This window comes from Perissodus microlepis, chromosome 3 (genome assembly GCF_051167445.1).
Source record: "Perissodus microlepis isolate ML-2025 ecotype Zambia chromosome 3, ASM5116744v1, whole genome shotgun sequence".
In the NCBI taxonomy this organism is placed as follows: domain Eukaryota; kingdom Metazoa; phylum Chordata; class Actinopteri; order Cichliformes; family Cichlidae; genus Perissodus; species Perissodus microlepis.
In genome coordinates, this window is record NC_140463.1 from 42,718,806 (window position 1) to 42,732,640 (window position 13,835).

Here is a 13,835-nt window from a genome sequence, read left to right on the forward strand (position 1 = left end):
GAGTGAGCGTGTGAAGCACGCTGCCAGCACACGCTCGGTAAATGCACTGTGAATGGGAACATGCCGGAAAGCGAGTCACACATGCACACTCACATTTACACGACATGCTGGTCATCTGTGTCACACAACCTCGCACCCGTACACCTTCACAGTATATACACATGCACACACACCCATCTCCCACATTCACTCCCTTGCACGTGTGCGATCGGGCTGAGAGAAGCCTTATACCGGAGACACAGACTTTCCTCTCACACGGACGCGGACTGTGCAGGTGGACTCGGCAGAACCACACCACACTGCTGTCACCCACCAGTAGACACTTTTGCACGCGCACCGGCAACACAGCACCCACCGTAAGGCAGAGCTACCTGCTTGCACACACCCCCCTTCCTCTGTCACTCCCTTCTCCTCATCACCTCTCCCTCCCACCGTCTCTCTCTGTCTCCCTCTATTCATTCATCTCTCTTCCCCCCGCTGTGAAGTGGCATGAGTTTCTGAAGGACACAGCGCTCCGCTCTGCTGTGGTGTAGTGCGCTGCTGTTAGAGTTGGAGAGCCTGATCTGACAGGAGGGATAGATAGACTCACTGCACTCCCTCTCTTTCCCTCCCTCTCTCTCTCTCTCTCTCCCCCTCTGTGTCGCTGTCTGTCTCTCTGTCCCCGCGCTCTCTCGTTCATGAATGTCACCTCTATCTCTGGGAAATGCTGGATTTGTCAAGTCTCCGTCTTTTTCCCTGTCTTCTCTCAGGGCGCGGGTGAACGCGACGGGGATGCCAGGGGAGCCTGAAAAATGCCGAGGAAACAAGCCGCGCTCCGTTCAGCAGAAGCCGCATCCCTTCATCAGCTTGCAGAGCTGATACCTCAGGTTGGACAGTCACTACTTCTTCCTCTACTTCTCTTGCTCTGACTGTGTTTGAGGTGGAGAATTTTTACAGGTGAAGGCAAAGAAAGGACGGGAGTCACAGGCTGTCCCAACAGTGATACTCCTGTCATTTTGGAGAGTTAATGTGTGGACCCCTTTTTTTGTCCCAGTGAACAGCATCGGGCTTCTTATTTTTGGGACTGAGCAGGTGAAGAGGACTAAATTTCATAGTTTTTTTAATGGTTCTGGTTTTATAATGCGACGAGTCCCGTTTTGAGACAAACTTCATTTGTGCTTGGAGTACTCTTAGACTGGGACAGAGGTGTCAGAGGGATAGCGGCTACACTGCACTGGAATTTGGGTGGATAACAACATGACTCGTCCTGGCAGAGGCAGAGTGACGTGTGAAAGCTTTACTTGAACCGGTCTCCCAACCACAACGCACAAATCCCAGAAGGACATATAAAGGCAAACGACCACTCATCCAAACCTCCGTGAGCAGTGGTTGTCAGACTTGGGAGGGCTTTTAAAGGATCCACCCTTCTCTTTCCTCCACCTCAAACTCTTCCTCCCTTCCTCTCCTTCTTTTTCTGCTCCCTCACAGTTGATTCGTCCTAGGAAGCCCCCTCCTCCGCTCTGCACCCCTCCCTCAGTGGTGCTCCGTCGCCCTGGGTGAGTGGGCAGGGGGGTGGCCCACGGTACCCCCCGACACCTGGGTGCCACCGAGCCGCCAGAGGCTGGTGAGGGGGCAGCTGGGTCAGCACTGGGAAGATGGCCGCTCTTGCCAGTTCCCTCATCCGCCAGCGCAGGGAGGTCAAGGACCCCCAGGCAAACCGGCAGATCGCCAGCAAGCGAAAGCCCTGCCCGAAGAGCAACAAGTCACTTTGCCAGAAGCAAATCCTCATATTAATATCAAAAGTTCGATTATGTGGCAGTCGAGGGAGAAAAATGGAGAAAAGACCAGGTGAGTTTGTAAAGGCCTTCCTCATTCAAATCCCCTTTTCCAGTTTGCCACTTCCCCTCTGTAACTCCCACCCAATCCCCTCTTTTTCTTTGCTCTGTTTGCTGGATAACTGAATTTTAGTTGACTTGCCAGACGACAGATTAATCCTCAGCTGTAAAGCCTGTAATTTCAGAGTTCAGGACTTAATCTGAATCTGGGAAACATTCCAGCCCATCTTCCTGGTAGCTGTACCCAACATGTCCTGTGTTTATTGTAACAGGGCTCGTACAGGAAATGGACAGAGTAAATTCCAGCTAATACACTCAGCTCTGTAACACTCACCACAGGCATCAGCCAACCTGTGCTGTGACTTTAGTGATGACTTTGTCAGGGTGCATGTGGACACATTCACACTCATACACTGACACAGACACGCACACACATTCTGGTAATCTGCAAGCCTACGGTGAATGTGGCCCATGCATGCAGTGATTTACTGGGAAGTAAAAATGTCAAGAGGTCTCTCATTCGTAATTCTGACAGCCATTACTCTCCCTGTGCTTCCTTCAAAGCAGGTTAAACACACTTTGGACTAACATGTCTTGTTTGCAAATTTTTTTTGTTGTTGTTTTTTTTTCACACTGAACTAAATGAAACAGTTGATTTGTTTGATTAGGGTGACCTTGCTGCACAAGTTGCACAAGAGGGTTTGTGCCCCTGATATAAACCTTTGGGGTCTGTTAGAAAATACTTTTCTAAATTTAGATAAAGAGAGGCAGGACTGGGTCGTGAAACACAGCCACACATACAAGTGGAGTGGACTTGGTCACTGGCAGTGTTGCCAACTCCTCAGTAAGGAAAATCGCTATTGGCTGTCCTAAAAGTCGCTAAATGACGTCATCACCTAATTTGCATAATTGGTCATGCTAATGTAATTGTAACCTATGTTGTTGGAGACAGAAATGACATCGTGGTAGAGACATAAAGTGAGTAAAAAATGTCCTAAATGCATTTAGAATTTATTTAGAACTACAAATTAAATTTCTTTTAGCAATTATTGTTTTTTTAATGTCACAATTCCAACCCTGCTCCTTTATCCGGGCTTGGACCGGCAGAAGACCCGAAATAGGCACTCTGGTAGAGTTACTTTGTGTGTGTATGTGTGTGTGTTTATAAGTAGTTTTAAACCTTGTGATCCACAAAACAACATAACAGTAAAAGAAGAACTGACTGTGTTACAGTCAGTGCGCGATTCATTTGCAGTTTGGATGCATAGGTGTGAACATCTCCTGCCCTGATAGCGCTTTGGCACGGGCGAGGTGCCCACGGCAGCACCCGCCGCTTGTTGACTGTAAGAGTGATACGCGCTTTCACATCAAAAAGTCGTCATAAATAAGTCTCCAATAACACCAGAAAAAGTCGCCAGATTTGTCGCTAGTCACTTTTTAGAAAAAAAGTCGCTAAGGTGGTCTGAAAACTCACTAAATATAGCGACAAAGTCGCTAAGTTGGCAACACTGGTCACTGGTCGACTGACTTACTTGAGCCTTGAGCCTCACTGAATTAACAAAGGATTAGGAATAGGTGTAACTCTGAGGTTAGAGCTAGCAATATATGCTTTAGAGACAGGGGAAAAAACCAAAACAGATAAAGCACATAATTTTTCAGGTATGTCATTTTATTATATTTGTGCCTTGATTTTTTTTCAGATTTAACCCTACCATTAGATTAGTATGGAAGAAAAAACGTATCGATAACTCGAATTTCGAGTTATCGCTCTCGAAATTTTGACTTATTAACTCAAAATTTCAAGTTTCTTTTCTCAAAATTTTTAAGTTTTGAGAAAAGAAACTCGAAAATTTGAGTTAGCTCTGCCAGTCAATAATCTACGTGGAATGCCCCCTCAAAACCGGATCACAACAAATTGGTGCTTTCAAGAGTATGTTTGCTGATAGTAACGCCATTTAATTCAGCTAATAACACAAGGATTTCATCACTTGTGAAGCCACGCTGAAGATAATCAGCAATTTGTGCTTTCATGACTGGCTCTAATACCGATAGCTTAGCTGTAGCATTTGCAGCTAAGGGCTTCAGCTTCCGGGTAATAAGGAAATGACGTAGATTACTGATTGGCAGTGCTAACTCAAAATTTTTTAGTCATTAACTTGAAATTTTGAGAAAAGTAAGTCAAAATTTCAAGAAAATTACTTGAAATTTCGAGTTATAGATACTTTTTTTTTTAGTGGCAGAAATGGGCTTCCATAGATTAGGGATTGGGGGATCATAAAACGTAATTGTATATTTAATTATTTGTCTTTCTTATATTTTTTAAGCATCTAGTTTGTGTTTAAAAAAGATTTTTAGTAGTCTTTTTTTTTATTTTTTATTTTTTTACGTTTTTTTGAACTCAGATGATTGGGAACTACATTGAGGAATATCAACATTCTGCTGTCATTACTGTGTTTCACATTATTAATAAAACTTTAGACAATCTGAACAGTTGTGTGTGTGACCGGACGTGATAGTCGACTGACCAGTTTGGACGTTGCCTTTTCCCGTCTACTTGCCCTCCGCTGTCCTTTATTGCTACTCTGTGCAATGTATGTTCCTGTGCACCTGTGTGATATTTATTAGCGGTATGCCGAGTTCATTGTAATAATTACGTAGGGAAACCTCTGGCGTGTGAAGCAGCATCTGCCATAGCTGCTCTCTATATTATAATTATGGTTGTAAAATATGTTGGACAGGCCGTGGCATTGCCAGCTCCTCGGGAAAAGGCCACGTGCGCTACCATTCCCATTGTTTAAAGCCATTTACATCCTGCTGGCTTCACTGCTTCTCACACTCCTGTGGATTTATTATCGTAATCACGGGCACGTATGGAGGCTGTGGTTTGAGACACATTACCAGCTTCTCCATTTCAAGTTATGATCTACAGAAGCCTGTGATGAGCACCGTGTGTGACAAGATATCTTCATCATGTGTGCATGTGTCATGGACCCCCCCCCGCCGTGTGTCTGTGTGTATGCTAGCTGGTGAGTGCGAGTTTGAATCCTCATCGTGTGTGAGTTTCTCCCTCTCAGAGATTTACCCGAGGCTACAGTTGACCCCTGGCCAGGAATAAACAACTAGAATATTCTTGAGCTGTGGCCTCTACCTCCTCCTCTTCTTCCTCCTCCTGGCATCACTTCAGACCAGCTTGCTTACAGCTTACCTTCACTTTTCTTCCAACTGCCTTCCATTGTTTCCATGGGCTTCATTTGCCTTCTTTTGGCTTATTCTGCATGCTGTGGCTTACAGTCTGTTGAATAGTCATGTATTTTCATTGGTCGCTGTTATCTGACATGAGCTTCCTTTGGCTCTGGTTACCTTTTATTGGTTTCTGTTAACTCTGAGACTGTTAAATTAAATTCAGCCCAGATTTAACTACAGACATATTACAACACGAGAGCTTTCACAGTAAAAAAAGAAGCTAAACACATGAACTTATTATGAAGGTGCACATGTGCAAGTATCCCCAAGGCAGGTAGAGAAACACTGATCAACCCCAGAGCACCATGAACTCACTCAAGTTATACGTTAGTCCACAACTCACCAGAAAGCAGCAGTGAATCTTTAACTCAGAGCCAACGTTGTAACATCAGACCACTTGCAATGTGATCTGTGCTGCTTTTTTCCCTTGTTTTTTCCATTGTTCATTAAAAATCTGTCTCTGTCATCCTTACTTGTTTCCATCTGAAGTAACTGGACCTTTTTAGTCCCAGGAAGTCTAAAATGTTTGATGGGTCTTGTTGTGTGTTTAAAAATAAAGCCAATATTACTAGTCTGCTGGTTATTGAAGAGATTGCAGGGTTAAAGTGCTTCTACATTGACTTTACCTTTAAGAACCTGGAAGTTAATCTATCTTTGCTTCCTACATTATAGCGAATGTTACACAGCTTGAGTTATTGTTGAATGTTCTGATACAACCTATTGGAGAAAAATGTGGAAAGGTTGGTAGTTTTGATACCACTTATGATGTGCTGCAGGTCTTTTCCAGGGAACCCCAAAGGAGATTACACAGCTTGGTGCAAATTTAGGTGGGGATTCAATCCTTTGACGAAGCACACAAAATGCCATATTCTACAAGTAAGCAGAAAGCATTAGTGAAATGATTTATTCAGCCTACCAGAGCTCATTTAATTATGTAATCTTGTAGTGCCATTTTGAATACATTAACCGATGGAAAACTTCAAATCTAGAGAGTTGTGTGGCATGAGTCAGCACAGATGAGCTGCTGTGTGCCAGTTTAACAATCTGCCCACCGTATTTACAGACCAGTGTGTCAGGGACTCTCCACAGACACCTCAAACGTGCACCTCAGTCTTCCCGTATGCCTGTAAGCGTGCGTGTTTACGCTATCGTGTGTCAACCGCTCTCTGCTAGTACGTCACTACATTGTGACTGGATACTTCAGGTTCCCTTTGTTGAAGACCATTTGAGGCTATTGCAGGACAGGAGGAGGTGTACTCTGAAACAATTGTGTGTGCGTGCGCACGCATGTGTCCTCAAACATGCGCTTTGTACCTGCGCTGTAGTGACGGCCGGAGTGACGTGTGTTTGTGTGTCCTGGCCTGACCCACATACCTCTCCCCCTTACCTTCCCTCTTCTACTGTCATCCCACGTCTCTCCCCGCTATCTCACTCCTGCACCTCCACACACACACACACACACACACTCTCTAACCCTCACCTAAACCATACTAATGATGCCCCAGCACTACAGCCCACTCAGCTTATAACAAGGTCATCTTGCCCCGCACAAACACACACACTTACACATACACAAACCACCCTGAGCAGAGACACAATTTCAAGTACAAACTTACAAACCCACACACACATACAGGGACAAACACAAACAAATGATGAGATTTTATGATAATTTAGGTAGAGTGTGTAGGAGAGAGATAATTTCACCCCGGCTTTGTGCTTGTGTGTGTATGCGGGGTTGATATGATCTAATGAGGATATTAAGCCGCCTATTGGATATCAAAGCGAAACCATTATAGCTTGTCTTGTCCTCTGACTGCCGGCTGGAGCTGCTGTGGAAACCCTCCTCTCTTCTGTTAACAGGATAGAATAACACTTGGAGTTGTTTCTGCAGCACGGGGGCCAAGTGTTCATCCAGCAACGGCAAATTGGTGTGTGTGTGTGTGTGTGTGTGTGTGTGCAGCAGAGAGAGAAAATCTGCGTGCATTTGTATCAGAGACAAAAGACGAATGACAGTGTGACAGTAGTGGGCATGCACACTTCAGCCTGACTCTGTGTGTGTGTGTGTGTGTGAGTGTGTCCGAGGCTCATTGTTGTGTCGTGATACATCAGGGCACATCAGCTCCTCTCATTAACACACACTGATTTATCAATAACGTGCGGCAGCGTTTGGAGAGCACACATTGAACCGGGGCGATTTACTGCCTCGTAGACCGGACACTCTGGACAGGCCACACGAGGGAGGACTATATTTCTTTCTCTGCCTCTCTGTTTGTCTCTCTCTTTATCAGCATTCTCCCTCTCTCCTCCTGCTGGTCAATCCATCAGCTTTCTCCTTCTCTCTCTATCTCACCTCTCTTTTTTTCTCTCTTTTCTCCCATAGCTTTGATCACCCCAATCTTCCTCCACACACACACACACACACACACACACACACATACACTTATCTTTTCAAGGACATCTTGCTTTCTTATAACTGTCCGTCTCTCAGTGTCTTCCTGTGTCTAATCATCTTTTCTTTGGTCCTTTCTTTGTCAATTATTCACTGGACACCAGAGAGACTCTTGTTATTGTGAACATGTGATGTAACATGTGGTTCAGCTGTTAACTGATCACCAGTGGGTGTGATGCACACCCTATACCAGCTTTATCTTCTAAAATTATACCGGTGTACTAATTTTCAGCAGATGATACATTCTAGGAAAAGTTCAACCCACCATAGACTGTATGGATGTGATAGACCTTGCCACTGTGACATCACTCATTGGTGTGCCGCCACAAGGTTGCATTTACCAGTATCAGAAAACAAACTTATTATCCACAAAGACCAAAAATGTTGTTGTTACAAGGTTGTAAACTGGATTTTAATTGCAATTTTATTGGGCATTTAAGCGTGAGGGTTTTCTAGGAGTGAGTCGCAGCCTCAAGTGGCCACAACAAGAATAACAGTTTTTGACTTATTCCTGCATTGCTGATGTTTGTTAGGTGCGTTTGCAGTCTGCGTTATTACAGATAAAGTGACTGGAAAGACAACCTGTCTATTTAATTAACCCTTTAAGGCATCAATTATGACAACAACAATCAGGATTTCATGCATGAAAGGGTTAAATAACAATAATTACAATGAAACACGTCATACATCTATAGTAACATTAAACGACCAGTGGGTGGCAGGATATGGAGTGACACATCATTGTCCAATGTAATGGTTTATGTGCAAGTGCACCATCAACACTGACGCAAATAGGAGAAAACAGCCTTTGAATAGCTGTCCACTGTAGTGACAACTATGTGTGAAAGGGTTAAAACCACAGTCCTTACCCAACATTAGAAAATGGCCCATGTTTATTAAAATGCAACTATAGACAGGAGTTTAAAAGACAACACTTCAAATATTATAGCTCTTTCAAGGGTCCCAAAAACACACTCTGATATCACTTGAATTAATTGCATGTTAAAGAAAAATGGATGGATTTAATGGAGACATTGTTACCAGAAAAACCTCTGATTCAGCTTTTCATGTGGTGCGAGTTCACAGGAGCCATCGTAAAGCACTTTTTATGTACCACATTTTTATTTTCAGTTTCTCTGTTACTGACAGTTAGTTAGAGATAACCAGCCTTCAATCTGCTGTCAGCCAAACTACTACTACCACATGCTTCATGCAGTGCATTAGCAGCTGATTACATCCATTGTTTTATAACCGGTTCTGCCCTCCGTCTTTGCCAGTGCGGCAGATGTTGTGTATGAAATGGGGCCCAGAATAAATGATTCAGAGATGCTAACATTTGCCCTGTGTGATGATCAATGTGGGCTTTCAGTCCCGCCCCTCCCAAACAATTGATTTATGGAGACAACCGCCGTTTGTTTTTGCTGCAGAGTTTTTTTGGATCAGCATCAATCATCATTATCAAACAAAATCGAATATTTCTGGTGGAAGTGCACGTATCTGTGTGTGTGTGTGTTGTATTTTATCTGGCATCTGTCTGAACTGTGGGTGAGCGCTGATTGGGACGCGTTTGGTTTATGAAGTCTAGTAGTTCCTACCCTAGTAGGAATAAAGCGAGCTGCTTGTATGGCATTTTGTTGGCACGACACGGCACAGCGAGGCACTGAGTGCGTCAAAGTGTAATTAGAACAGGGCAACGAGTAACACGATGAGTTCTGATCTGGAGACATTGCTCTTCAAATGACCTCCAGTTGAGATCGTATCACACACAACTGAAACTCAGTGTTTGTGTGTGCATGGGAAGATGTTTGAGTTCATCAATCCCAATACTCAACATCCTGCTTTGGCATCAGACACTGTGATTTACCATCTTGAGAGCCCGAGTAACAAGCGTCAGGCCAGCGCTACCACCATCACCACCAACCCAACATCGCCTTTCTCAATGTCACAAACCCCTACAGGAAGACTGTCCCTTTAATCAATGCTTGTAGTTTAACCCATTATATTAACATGCTGAGGGCAGCGAAGCCATCATTTGCATTTGATATGCAATCAATTTGCCGCATGGTCTCCGTGCGGAGCCGGGCGAAACGTGCGTCACATGGCGATGACAGTTTAGGGGTACAGGGAACACAGACAGACGTACGACTGCAGCAACAATCAAGCGGCACGAGACCCTTCTGTCTAACATGATGACACACAGCAGTGCAGGGAGATCCACAAAAGCACACAACACACACGCACGTACATGTCGTGGTCACGCGTTCGGAGTCTGATCTCTCTCTCAGCTCCACCACACAGTGTCCCTGACCGAATTGAGGCTCTCCAAAAGAAAACTCATGAAATCAGATGCCATTTTTATCTCCCTTTCTTACTCTGTGTGTGTGTGTTTGTGTGTATAAACCTCGCATTCTAACACATACGCACCACATCAAAAGTGCTGTCGAGTGATGTGCAAAGATAAGCTGGCCTTATGGGAAAAGTCTCTGTGTGCATGCTTTTCTGCTTGCGTCTGTATCTGATTACGTGTTAATTTACTCTGATCACAGGGACGGTGGCACCCAAGGGTGGTGTAGGATTTACTGACAGGTGCTCTGGCCCGCTGCAGATCAGCACACAGCACACACGAGCAACCCTTTTCTTTATAGCTTCTTTATATAATTCTTTTAAAATGTTGCTAACATGGGGTTAGACTTGTTATGTTTTCTTCTATAACTGGTTTTAAGAAGTAGATCTCCAGGCTTTCGGTAGTTCTTTTAGAGTTTTTCTTTGGACATTTCTTTTCACTTATATCAGTCCAGTCCTTGCACATGACCATTTTCAGAGGAATAACTAAAAGGACGAACCAGTGTTGTGTTGCACTGACAACTTAACAAATAATTTTAAATTCTGTTTTTGGGCACTTTGTTACTAATAACCTGTCATAAAAATATAATTTGTTCAATTTTCCTTTAATTGAATCAACAACAAAAAAATACCACTACCAACAAGATGATTCTTAAAGAGCTCTTAGCAGATTAGCAAAACATGCAAATCTGCTAGTAGTTTAGCATGTTTTACTAATCTGCTAAGAGCTCTTTAATTATATAAAGAAGCTATAAAGAAAAGGGTTGCTCGTGTGTGCTGTGTGCTGATCTGCAGCGGGCCAGAGCACCTGTCAGTAAATCCTACACCACCCTTGGGTGCCACCGTCCCTGTGATCAGAGTAAATTAACACGTAATCAGATACAGACGCAAGCAGAAAAGCATGCACACAGAGACTTTTCCCATAAGGCCAGCTTATCTTTGCACATCACTCGACAGCACTTTTGATGTGGTGCGTATGTGTTAGAATGCGAGGTTTATACACACAAACACACACACACAGAGTAAGAAAGGGAGATAAAAATGGCATCTGATTTCATGAGTTTTCTTTTGGAGAGCCTCAATTCGGTCAGGGACACTGTGTGGTGGAGCTGAGAGAGAGATCAGACTCCGAACGCGTGACCACGACATGTACGTGCGTGTGTGTTGTGTGCTTTTGTGGATCTCCCTGCACTGCTGTGTGTCATCATGTTAGACAGAAGGGTCTCGTGCCGCTTGATTGTTGCTGCAGTCGTACGTCTGTCTGTGTTCCCTGTACCCCTAAACTGTCATCGCCATGTGACGGCTAATCGGCTAATGTCCCTACAAAATTTGAGAAACTGGTTAAGTGAAGGACAAAAGAAGAAGTGGCAGGCCTAAGAACTATCTGCAGCACATGAACAGCATAGAAAGTCATGTCCTTAAGAAATAGGACAAAAAAATCCAGCAAAGACCTGACACGGGGCCTGAATAGCTTCATTTATTAGCATGACAATCCCAAACACGCTGCCAGTTAAAGCATACCTGAAGAGGAAAACATACCATTGATCACTGAGAGCCTGGACATCAACATTAATAAAGCAGTGTGGGATTATCTTGACAAAGAATGAAAGAAAAGAAGAGCTTCGAATACCCGTTAAGAAGCCTGGAGAACTATCATTGAACACCACTTAAAAAAATTACAAGAAAACCTGTCTAGAAGAGTTCAAGCTGTGTTGTTCAGGTTTTTTTTTTTTTTTTACCTTTTTATTATAGGTTAGCATGTTTTTCAACAAATCCCTGCACCTACCTCCCATTTTTCTAGAAAAATATAAAGAACTGTTGTGTGGTTCAAGACTTTTGCTTTATGTACTGTATACCAACCAAAATGTGATCTAGTTTCCAGTCCATAAACTTCAGCTTGCACAAGTCATTCAAAGTAAATTTATAACAGAAAACCTGCCCAATGAGCTGGGTTTGGACTTTAACAGCCAGGGGCTTCTAAGACGGCTATGAATGATATTAACCTAAATTACAAGATCCAGAGCTTCTGGCATATGATCCATCCAAAGAACTCAGTGTGGCAAGTGGACTACTGCTGCTTTCATTCCAATTTTAACTAAATTCCTCATGGAAGTGTAATACTGAATCAAGTGTCCCTTTTATTGATGTCTGAGCAGGAGGGGCTGTATGGCAGCATACTGTATGATAAACAGGGCTGCTTCCAATATATTTGTATTTTGCAGTGAAGAGAAACGTATTCAGCCACAAACACAGGGAGACACAAGCACACGCAGGACCAAATCCCAGGACCCCCACAGATATTTACCACTTGTCCTGTACTGTATTTACAGTGCTGTTTCCAAGTCACTGCACGAATAATGCTGCATTATGCCTCTTACGAGTGTCTATAGAGAGGCAGCAGAGGCAAATGTCTTCCTTATATAATCATAATTGATTGTGTTATTGTACAGACATTGAACAGGTACAGCTTTTCAGACAACTCTCCAACGGATACGCACACAATGTGTGCACAGTAACACAAACACTATTGTACTTGTTTTGGAAAGAAATGTGGCAAATTGCATAGACAGACTTGCAGTACACACACACACACACACACACACACAGGTGATAAAAGAGCTGCAGTCTACAGTGTATCACCCTCTTTAGGCAGGTCTGTAGTTTTAATACTGTAAATCTTAAACTGGAACCTACAGCACACACGTTTCTTATGTAAAGGATTTTCTGTTAATTTCTTTTATATGTCACACACATAATTCATATGTATATGCGTGTGTGTGTGTGTGTGTGTGAGAGGCATCTTGCTGATTGCGGCATCCTGTCTACCTGTGTGTTGTTCCCCAGCGGTACACAAGCACAGGTGCATAACGTGCCCTTCACTTTAATGTGCCATCAATCTGGAAAGCTGGAGGCAAGCCAAAGTGCAACCTTCCCAAGCCACTGCACACATCACGTATGGACACACGCAGCCATACGTGTGTGTGCGGTTAATGTATGGTGGAAATGCTTGCCTTCACATGAGAGTTTGCATAGAATCGAGAGGAGAATTTCTTCTAATCCCAGGGCTTTCCCTGTGCCATTAAATTATCCATCATGCAATTAGGTTGTCATTCATCAGAGATGGCCAGAGACGGATTGAGAGCGATAGAAGGCCCTCTTCACCATTTATTAAGTCTGCACTGAGCATTAAAATCTTATAAGTCAAATGAAAAATTTAAATTTGTAGATCTTTGATCAGCCTGCTTTGTTATTATCCTTAAACCAAGCAGAAATATCACAAAAATGTCATCTCTCAATTTTAAGCAAAGATGAATTGGCGTAATAATCTGTAACCAAATTTTTTAAGGTGTAAATTGGACATGAATGCTACACTATATGGTTGAATTTTTGTGTGTATAAGCTGCAATAATTAGCAGTCTTACACCAACTATGTTTTAAGCATTTAAATCAGTGGTCACCAAATGGTGCACCGAAGCCAAGTGATTATATCATAATTATTATTATAAGTCACGGTCCTTGAGATTTGTTCTGAAGTGGTGTAATTGAAATCAAACTGAAACTGGTGCTTTGCTAATTAGCATACAAGATGCTTGCAGCTACAATAACGTCAAATATTTGTTTGGAAAAACCCGTTTTGAAACTGTGAAATGCCAAAATCCAAATACATGTATGCAATGTACGTTTATCTAGTCTAATAATTTGCCTCAGCTGTTTAGCCTACTTCCTTTCCACAAAATAAAAGGAAATACTTGGCTTATCCTTTACATCTTACAGGGCAAAGCTAGCACAGTGGGCTACTTCTATTTCCTATTTCTCTTATTTCATCACGCAGCACATCTTGGCGCGCACAAGCTCTCTACAGAAGTGCAGGTGTGTTGCTGGAGTGGAACAGCTCGGTTATTAGCTCTTAAGTTGCATACTTTACATTAAGACAAATGCATCAGTGGCAGCTGTCATCGCGGGCCGCCTAACGGGTGTTAGCG

At 43.2% G+C, this 13,835-nt stretch overlaps 1 protein-coding gene across 1 annotated transcript in view; it reads left to right on the forward strand.

Annotated features, from left to right (window-relative positions):
• Window positions 1-263: 263 nt before the first annotated feature.
• The window catches only part of fgf11a (fibroblast growth factor 11a), a 97,593-nt gene continuing 84,021 nt past the window's right edge, over window positions 264-13,835 (forward strand). The window contains exons 1-2 of the mRNA XM_084924541.1: window positions 264-356; window positions 750-1,827. Of these exons, the coding sequence (XP_084780667.1) occupies window positions 1,635-1,827 (193 nt within the window). The 5' untranslated portion in view covers window positions 264-356; window positions 750-1,634. The remainder of the gene's footprint in view (window positions 357-749; window positions 1,828-13,835) is intronic.